This window comes from Otolemur garnettii, unplaced genomic scaffold, assembly GCF_000181295.1.
Source record: "Otolemur garnettii isolate 467f Iridium unplaced genomic scaffold, OtoGar3 scaffold00014, whole genome shotgun sequence".
In the NCBI taxonomy this organism is placed as follows: Eukaryota; Metazoa; Chordata; class Mammalia; order Primates; family Galagidae; genus Otolemur; species Otolemur garnettii.
In genome coordinates, this window is record NW_003852409.1 from 19,902,354 (window position 1) to 19,912,942 (window position 10,589).

The window sequence follows — 10,589 nt, forward strand, 5'->3', positions numbered from 1 at the left end:
GTCTGCTGCAGGCACAGCTGCTCGCAGCCACCGTTAAAGCCATCGGAGCAGTCGATGCCTTTGGAGTGGTCGTAGCAGCCGGAGCCATCCTTCATGGGTTTCAGTTCTTCAGGGCACTGCTCGGAGAGAGGGCAACAGGGTGGTTATGGCTGAGGAGGTGGTGGGCCCCATCATGCCCTCTCCTCCCACCTTCTAAAGGTGACATGTGTCAGCTACCAACAGAGATGAATTGAAAGTCATCTTTCAGTGTGTGGCCTTGGACAAGTCCCTTCACCTCTCTGAACCTCAGTGTACCTGCCTGTAAAATGGGACTTTTGTGACTATCTGCTTATAGTATTGAGAGAATGAAGGCTGATAATGTCAGCAAGGTGCTCTGAACACTGGTTGACGTGACAACTGTACAGCAAACATCAGCTGCTGTTAATACTGATGTTGCTGGGATCATCTTCATTACGACTATTACAGTTACTGCCCTATAGATCTGCTGCTATCAAAGTCATGAGAGGAGGCAGCCTCTCATATTTTAAAGAGCTCCTGCCAAACGAGATTAAATGGCAGCTCTTTGCCTTCTCACTGTGTGACCCAGGCAGCTTACTTGCCCTCTCTGAGCCTCCCTGGTCGTCCTCTATTAATGGGCACCGACACCCGCAGGTGCTCTCCTGTGAAGCTTACACTGGCTTGTGCCAGTGCATACTTTACTTCAGAATTTGGCACATAATTTCATCCTCATAAAATGTGAATTATCTTCCCTCTTGTCTTGAAGTGGTGTCTCCTTCTCCCCCTTTGTCCTTGGAGCCCTAAGTGAGATTCCTGCACAGGTCACAACAGAAATGTGCAAAGGGCCCCTGACCAGTCTGGCCTCTGTAAAATCATCCTGCAAAAAGCCACTGGCCTGATATTTCTAAATAGCATCCCTCCTCAGCTTACATAAGTAGATGGATTTTTAAATCCATCAGATGATCCCAAATGTGCTGCCTGGCCATGGGCACGTCCCTGCATGTAACCCTCTGGGCCCTAAGCAAATTCTAGGGAGTCCACCCTTCAACGACCTCAGCTGGAAGGCTCTTGCCAGTGAGTCTGACACCTGCTAAGAGCCCTGGAAATGGAAGACCTTACACTGTGGGGACAGCTGGTTATGTATTTAGTTTTCTATCATTTGATGAGGCTGAGCTCATCTTCTCCAGCCCAGCTGATAGAGAAGCAATGCCAACACTCCTGCCTTCAGAAGACAAAATGAGGTACCAGGTTTTAATTTCAGTCATCTTGCTGGCATTTCCTGTCCTCAAAGATTAACACCCAGAGCCCAGCCCTCTCCATCCATCACTGGACATCACTGATTAAAATGCCTTCCCTGGGCATCTTCCCCTACCCCCACCACAGCCAGCTTTCGGCTCCCCCCAACAAGCCATCATCCTGACCAACATCAATAACAAAACAAACAATACAAATTAATTTACAAAAACCATAACAACAGTAACAAAGGTCAGCCCTATTGGAAGTTAAATTTTGCCTAAGAAGAATTTCTAATTACAAATGCACAAGAGAGAGTTCTTTAAGACATTTGAGACTGGCGCCAGGAAGGGTGACAGAGAAGGTAGGTTATAAATGGCCCGTGTCAAGCTGCAGAAAGGTTATAAAACTGCTACATTTTGTGCTTAAAAAGAAAAAATCAATTTTCCGTGTGAGTGAAGAGCTGTATATATTAATACAAGCTCAGAGGAGGCCCCTGCTTGTCACTGAACACTCACCATCAGACAGGAGGGCACCTGGTCACGGGGTCACATGGAGACATTTGCTGAGGCTGGAGCTGGGGTTCTGTCTGTCTGCACAGACGCAGGGACGGGTGCTGAGAAGAATGACTGACCTTCTCCCCAGGCACTGGCAGATAGACAACCTGGGACAGCGTATTCGCCTCAGTTCTTTCCAATCCCCACTGATTCTCTACCACTTTTGTTCTTTTAAAAGAGTATTCACTTAGTAAATTTCACATGCTAAGTGTAGAATATAAATGTCTAAACACAATAGCTAAGAAAATGCTGCAAAGGCTATGTTAACCAGTTTGATGAAAATATTTAAAATTGTATATAAAGCCAGTACATTGTACCCCATGATTGCATTAATGTACACAGCTATGATTTAATTTTTTTTTTTTTTAAAAGTGCTCACTACAATCCAGGTACTCTCCGAACATTTTACCTGTTTTTACTCATTTAATCTTTATAGCAAACATAGGAGCTAGGCTGATTATGGCTCCTAATAGATGTCCCTGTTCTAACCTCTGGAACCTGGAATCTGCGAATGTTACTCTTCTGGTAATTTTTTTTTTTTTTTGAAGATGTGATTAAGTCAAAGCTCTTGAGAAGATGCTTCTGAATTTTTCAGATTGACCCCTAAATGCCATCCTGGATGACCTCACAGGAGGGAGGCAGAAGGAAGTCACACACTGAGGAGAAGGAAACAGGTAGGGTGCAGGTAGGGTGATAAATGGAGCTATCTGGCCACAAAGCAACCAATGCTACAGCTGCCCGAAGCTGGAGGAGGTGCACAATACCTTCCTGAGTGTCCAGAGTGGGGCAGGACCCTCACTACACCTTGACTTTGCATTTTTGGCCTCCAGAATTGAGAGAATAAATTTCTGTCATCTGCCACCTAGCTTGTGGAAATTCATTACAGCAAGCAGAAGAAATTGATGCAGGCAGGTAGGATCATTATTCTCATTTTACAGATGAGGAAACTGAGGGGAGAGTAACATATGAGCAGTTTGGTGGCTGCAGAAGCAGAGATTCTCAGACTTTCAGATAATACCTATAGCTCTTAGCTACCTCCAGGGCAAGTCACTCGCTCTCCCCCCACCCATCACTTACTGACTGGCAGACAAACATAGATCCCTTCGTCTCTTTCCTTAGGATGATTTTCAGATGGGAAACTGAGCCTCAGAAAGTTCAAGGGACTTGATTAATATCACACAGCAAATTAAAAGCAGAATTATACCTAGATACCCAGAATTATACCTAGATTTGATCCATGAATGCAGGAGGGGCATTCGGAGCACGCAAAGTAGTTTCACCAGTTACCCCTGTATGATCATTCCTTCACCCATCATGAACTTCACACCCATGCCCTCCAGGATCAGTGGAGGCAGATGAGACCTAGGCCTGTTCTCATGTGGGATTACTTGTATATTATTTCAATTCTCACTTCTTATCATCTGTCTCCTCCACCACCATGCAAACTTTGTAATAGCCTGACCATGGCTGGCTTGTCTTCAACTGCCTGGCACATAGTAGATGCTTGTTGTTTGTTGAATGAACCAGCAGGGTGCCTGATAGGATGTTCCATGTCTGCATACTGACTTGGGGCTGAATCTAAACCACCTCTTAGAAGCTGCGTAAGCTTCAGGCAGGGACTTAAAGTCTCTTATCTTCACATGATTAACGAGAGGGGAAAGCAGTGTGGCAGACAGCCCCAGGGATGGTCCCCAGTGATTCCCGGCGCTAACGCACTTCTGTAGGCCCTCCTGCACTACACCATGATTGATCTTCATGCCCAATAGCATGTAGCAGAAGAGGTGTATGTGGTTTCCAAGATCAGGTTACTGAAGAATGAGGCTTCCATTTCTCTCTTTCTCTCTCTCACTCCCCCCTCTTCACTTGCCTAGTGAAAACAAGCTGCCGTGTTTTCAACAGTCCTGTGACTGTTGAACCAGAGCCTCTGACCAGCAGCTGCTGAGGCTAAAGCCTGGCAGCACATGCATGAGCTTGCAAAGGAATGCTCCAGCCCCAGTCGAGTCTGTTCAGATGAAGCAGCCCCAGCTGATATCTTGACTACAACTTGTAGGTGCCAGGACCACACATCTAATCCCCTCTTGAATTTCTGAGCCTTTAAAAATTGCATGGGGTAATTAATGCTTTGGCTTTAAGCTTCTTGATTTAGGAGAAATTTGTTATCCAGAGATAGACAACAATACTGTGAGATAAATGTAGGAAGTACTTAGCGCAGTAATCAGCAAATGGCTGCCACTGTTATGGGTATTTTTAAGGAGCTTAGAGTCTAGTTTGAGAGATAAGAAATATACACATCTGCTAGACAGAGAACTGGTTATAGAATGAACACAAAGAAGTATGGTATAACTTGACTGAAGAAATGAAAATTTGCAAAATTGAGTGACTGGAGAATCTCAGAGCAGGGAAGCTTTCCTAACAGGGAAGAAGGTGGACATCTATGTGCCAGAAGGAGGAAGACAAGAACCCTGCCTAGGTACCAGCACCCACTTGCCTTGGACTTTAGACAAGTCCTTAAACTTATTTGTGCCTCAGTTTCCTTTCTCTAAATGGGGTAGATAGCTTACATGCAAGAATATGGGCACTCAAGTGAGGTCTGAATTCTAAAGCAGGCTTTGAGACACTGAGCTTGTAGATAAGATGCTTCCGCTCAAACAAAGACTTAGCTTCGTCATCTATAAAAGGGGAATAGTAATGCTTCTCTTGGAGGCACTTCTGGAAGTTCAGGAGAAAACTAATCTACAGCCACCTGCTGCCATAATGCTACAGTAGCTCCAAACAAGACATATAATTGGAACTTAATAAATGAAAGATAAATGATTGGAGATAAATACATAGCAAATAAACGAACTCAACCTTCCCAAAGGAAAATCAAACTGAAACTATTAGTTGATTTTTTTTTCTATTCCACCAAAGTTCTTCATTGGTTCATGCAACAAATACTCACTGAACACCTGCTCAGAGCTAAGCAAATGTTCCAGGTGCTCCAAGTGTAGTAGCAAACAAAACAGAAAAAACTCTGCTCTCATTTGCCGAGCTTATAGTCCAGAGAAGAGACAAATGCTTAATAAGTAAACAAATAAAATGATTATTTCATAGAGCTGAATAGTGTTCTGAAGAAAAAAAAAATAAGCAATAAAAAGTTAATGGGTAGGATTCTGCCTCCAGCCTCAGGCTGCAGCACCAGATAGTCCCTGGGTTCTCAACCTGCTGGCCCACCCTGCAGACTTTGGAATTGCCAACTCCTACGATTGCAGGAGAATGTTGATGGCCGACTGGTAGCAACCTTCTGCAGAGGTTCCTGAGCAAAGGAAGAAAAACTGGACAGTATTGGACTCTATGAAGCCAAAGACGGGGAGCTGAGCCAAAAAGAAGTTTGGCAAGCTGTAACTCCAAGGAAGAGCATTCAAGAAAACAAATTACAGGTACAAAGCCTATTGACTAGAGGAGGGGAGACCCCTCCCCCAAGCAGGGGGCCTGCAGCAGGCTATCCGTGAAGGAGCAGGGAAAAAAAGACCTCTCATTTTACTTCTCTGGACAGAATTGCTAAACTCCAGGTCTCTTTCTCCAGGGAGATCCCACTTATGAATCTAGATACCACCCCTCCAGGCATAAAATTGAACAGATATTTTCCCCTGCAAGTCCAAATTCCCAGTCCACCCTTTCCCCTTGGCATGGCAGTCTGAAGTTCTGTCCCCTACAGAGCATAGAGTGTTTGGTCTTGTCCTGAGAGATCTGGGCATAGTGTAGACCGCCAACCATCAGGACAGGATCTGTGACTAATGGGGAAGAAAGTGAGTGTAGGAAGAAAGGGATACTTGGCGGGAGGAGGAGCAGTCCCCTGGTTAGGACTATGCCTGGCCAATGGTAGTGTTGACCCTTGGTTTGGGCTGTGTCTGGCGGGATGGAGTGCAGAACTCCCAGCTCTGACGGCACCCACAGCAAGAGAGTGGTTGACTTGTGTGGATTGAGTTTGACAGAGAGGGTTGGTCCCCAGTCTCTGCTAGGCTTGCGAACAGAGGCATGGACTACAACCTGAGAGCAAGGGCGTGTTCTCCTGATTCAAACAGAACCCTCGAGCAGTGGCTTACTTGGTGTATCAAGACCTGAGGGCCAGGGCATGGTCCACTGTCTTTTGTAGGGCTGGTGAGCAGAGGCTTACCAGGTGAGGACTGAGACCTGTGGGAAGAGTACAGTGCCGTAACTCTAACAACGCCTATGAACAGAGGGTTGCCAGGCAGTGGACTGAGACTGGCAGGTGGGGGCGTGGTCCCCTGACTCCAATTGGTCTGGTAAGCAGAGGCTAGCTGTGTGTGGACTGACACTGGAGGGTGGGCCAAGTGCCCTGACTCCAACAGAGCCTGTGAACAGAGGCTTGCCAGGCAGTGGACTAAGACTGGCAGGTGGGGGTGTGATCCTCTGACTCCAACTGGTATGGTAAGCAGAGGCTAGCTGTGTGTGAACTGAGACCAGAGGGCAGGCCCAATGCCCTGACTCCAACAGAGCCTGTGAGAGGCTTCCCAGGCAGTAGACTGAGACTAGCAGGTAGGGGCCTGGTCCCCTGACTCCACTGGTCTGGCAAGCAGAGGTTAGCTGGGTATGGACTGAGACCAGAGGGCAGGGGCGTGAGGCTCCAGATGGGCCTGTGAGCAGAGAAGCAGACAACAGTGTGGACTGACTCTGGTGGGAGGGAGTATGGATCCTTGGCTCCAATTATGCTATTGGAGATCCTTGAATCTCTCTCTCTGTTGGGCAGGGTTTGCACTGCCTGAGGCAATTTGGTTGGAACCCATGTCTGGAGCTGTCCACTTGGGAACACTGTGAGGCTGACCTTCGAAGTTCTGTAGTGGAAAAGAACTGAAGGGTGGGGGCTGGGTGCTGCAGCTGTTTGTATCTTTTCACAGTTGAGATTAAGTCTAATACTGTGTTTTCTTAGGATAGAAAGGGGTCCTCAAACTTTTTAAGCAGGGGGCCAATTCACTGTCCCTCAGACCATTGGAGGGCCAGACTACAGGCCCCAGGATGAGTTGCAAAACACCCAGCGGGACTGATAAATGTCCTAGGTGGGTTGCATGTGGCCCATGGGCTGTAGTTTGAGGATGCCAGTGGTAGAGGTTGGCTGATATCAAAATAGAGCTAGCTTGTGCTATCTTACCAAGGAGGTTCTCAGAGTCTCCAGCCAAAACTCTGAAAAGGGTCTTTGGAAGGTTGTAGGAGATAAGCTACAGTTACAAAGCCTAGAGCTTTGGTAAAGGGCTATATCAACTACCTGGAAACCCCGATTCAATCTCACCCTACCAGTTCTAATAACCAAATGGTGGAAAATAAACATGGTGTGGACCCAACAGGAGAACTCTGGCAACATGAATCACCAGAGTAGATCAATCCCTGCCCCCTGCCCCAAGAAATGACAAAGGAGATACAACTGAAGATGCCATGCATAGACAAATGGCAGCCATGTCAGAAATCAAATTCAGAATATGGATTGCAAATAAGATAAATAGAATGGAAGAAAAGATAGAAACTGAATTCCAAAGAGTAGTTCTAGAGTTGTCTCAAGAAATTAATAAATTCAAAGCCCAAGTCACCAAAGTCATGGACATAATGAGAAAAGAAATAGCAGAGCTCAAGGAAATGAAAAAGTTAGTTGAGGAGCTCCAAAATACAGTAGAATCCCTCAATAATAGAGTTGATCAGGCAGAAGAAAGGATCTCTGAAACTGAAGACAGAGCTTTTGAATATTCTCAAACACTCAAAGAGGCAGACAAATGGAGAGCAAAAACTGATCATTCTCTGAGAGAGTTGTGGGGTCACTCCAAAAGATCAAACATTCATCTTATAGGAATTCCCAAAGGAGAAGAGAGGATGGTTCTAAAGGTACAGACACTCTACTCCAAGAGATGTTGGAGGAGAATTTCCCAAACATTGTAAGAGATACAGAACTTCAGACAGCAGACAGTTTCAGAACCCTAGCAAGACTCACTCCAAATAAAGCATTTCCTAGACCCATTGTGATTAACTTTGCCAAAGTTAAGTTAAAGGAGAAAATTCTGCAAGCAGCCAGACATAAGAAAAGCATCACCTGGAGAAATATCAGAATGCTTGGAGATCTCTTAGACGAAACATTTCAAGCCAGAAGAAGATGGTCATCAACCTTCTGTCTCCTAAAACAAAATAATTTCCAGCCCAGGGTCCTGTATCCAGCTAAAATGAGTTTCATTTGTGATGGAAAAATCAAATACTTTAATGACATTGACATGTTGAAGAAATTTGCCATAACTAAACCAGCTGTCCAGGATATTCTCAGACCCATCCTCCACAATGACTAGTGCAATGCTCTACCTCCAAAGTAAACTCACCCAGAAATTTTTGAACAAAACCCAACTTCCACAGTTGTGAAAGAATTAAAAATGTCCATTGGACATGTGAAAATCATGACATCCAAAACACAAGCAGGTTTATCAATTCTCTCAATTAACGTGAATGGTTTAAATTGTCCTCTAAAGAGGCACAGGCTAGCTGACTGGATACATAAACTCAGACCGGATATCTGTTGTATTCAAGAATCTCACCTTACCTCAAAAGATAAAAATACATTTGGGGTGAAAGGATGGACATGTATAATATAGGCAAAAAGAAACCAGAAAAAAGCAATTTGCTTTTAAAAAGCAAAAATGGTTGCAATTTTAGTAGCAGATACAATTGGCTTTAAATTAACAAAGATAAAGAAAGATAAGGAAGGTCACTACATATTTGTCAAGGGAAATACTCAACATGAAGAGATTTCGATAATGAATATTTATGCAACCTACCAGAATGCTCCTCAATTCATAAAGCAGACCCTAATGGGTATGAACCACTTGACATCTTCCTGCACTATAATAGTTGGAGATTTTAACACCCCTTTGACAGTTTTAGATAGATCCTCCAAGAAGAAACTAAAGAAAGAAATATTAGACTTAAACCTGACCCTAGAACAAATGGACTTTATATACCTTTATAGAACTTTCACCCTAATAAAACTGAACATACATTCTTCTCATCAGCCCATGGCTATTCCTCCAAAATAGATCATATCCTAGGACACAAGTCTAACCTCAGCAAATTTAAAAGTATAAAAATTATTCCTTGTATCTTCTCAGACCACCATGGAATAAAAGTTGAACTCAACAGCAATAGGAATTTTCATACTTATACAAAGTCATGGAAGCTAAATAATCTCAGGCTGAATGATAGCTGGGTCAAACATGAGATTAAGAAGGAAATCACCAATATTTTGGAACAAAATGATAACGAAGACACAAATTATCAAAACTTATGGAATACTGCAAAGGCAGTCCTAGGAGGGAAATTTATAGCATTGGAAGCCTTCACCTAGAAAACAGAAAGAGGGGATGTCAACAACTTAATGGGTCCTCTCAAGCAACTGGAAAAGGAAGAACATTCCAACCCCAAACCCAGCAAAAGAAAAGAAATAGCCAAAATTAGGGCAGGATTAAATGAAATTGAAAACAAAAGAATCATTCAGAAGATCAATGAAACAAAAAGTTGGTTTTTTGAAAAGATTAATAAAATTGATAAGCCTTTGGCCAACCTAACCAGAAACAGAGGAGTAAAAGCTCTAATACCAGAATGCTCCTCAATTCATAAAGCAGACCCTAATGGATATGAACAACTTGCTATCTTCCTGCATCTATCATCTATCAGAAACAATAACAGACACTTCAGAAATTCAACAAATCTTCAGTGATTACTACAAAAAACTCTATTCTCAGAAATATAAAAATCTGAAGGAAATGGACCAATACCTGAAAGCATGCCCCCTTCCTAGACTCAACCAGAAAGAATAGAAGTTTTGAATAGACCTATATCAATCATTGAAATAGCATCAACTATACAAAATCTCCCCAAAAATAAAAGTCCAGGACAAGATGGCTTCATATCTGAATTCTACCAGGTATTTAAAGAGGAACCAGTACTTATACAACCTTTTCCAAAGCATAAAAAAGAAGGAATACTTCCCAACACATTCTATAAACCAAATATCTCCCTGATCCCTAAACCAGGAAAGGATCCAACAATGAAAAAAAATTATAGACCAACATCAGTAATGAATATTGATACCATGAGAAAACAAATAGCTGAAAATGTTAACAAATGGAAAAATATACCATTCAATAAGATCTTAGCAAACAGAATTCAATAACACATCAAAAAAAATATACACCATGACGAAGTTAGTTTTATTCCAGGGTTACAAGGTTGGTTCAACATATGAACATCTGTAAATATAATACATCACATAAATAAAAAACAAAGACCATATGATTCTTGCAATTGATGCAGAAAAAGCTTTTGATAATATCCAGCATTATTTCATGAAGTGTTTCAGAACACTTAAGAGTCATGGACGGGACATTTCTTAAACTGACAGAGCATGTATAGCCAACTCACAGCCAATATCATATTGAATGGAGTAAAATTGAAAACATTTCCACTCAGATCAGGAACTAGGCAAGGATGCCCACTATCTCTACTGCTATTCTGCATAGTAATGGAAGTCTTAGCCATCACAATCAGGCAAGAGAAGGCAATCAAGGGTATCCAAACAGGGTCAGAAGAGATCAAATTCTCACTCTTCACTGATGATATGATACTATACCTGGAAAATACCAGGGACTCAACTTCAAAACTCTTAGAAGTGGTCAAGGAATACAGCAGTGTCTCAGGATACCAAATCAATACTTACAAGTCAGTAGCTTTTATAAACGCCAACAATAGTCAAGCTGAAAAAACAATCAAGGACTC

General features: G+C 43.1%; 1 protein-coding gene across 1 annotated transcript in view; it reads right to left on the bottom strand.

Moving 5' to 3' along the window:
- Positions 1 to 10,589, bottom strand: part of ASTN2 (astrotactin 2) — a 655,276-nt gene that overhangs the window by 344,841 nt on the left and 299,846 nt on the right. The window contains exon 9 of the mRNA XM_012802447.1: positions 1 to 116. Within this exon, the coding sequence (XP_012657901.1) occupies positions 1 to 116 (116 nt within the window). The remainder of the gene's footprint in view (positions 117 to 10,589) is intronic.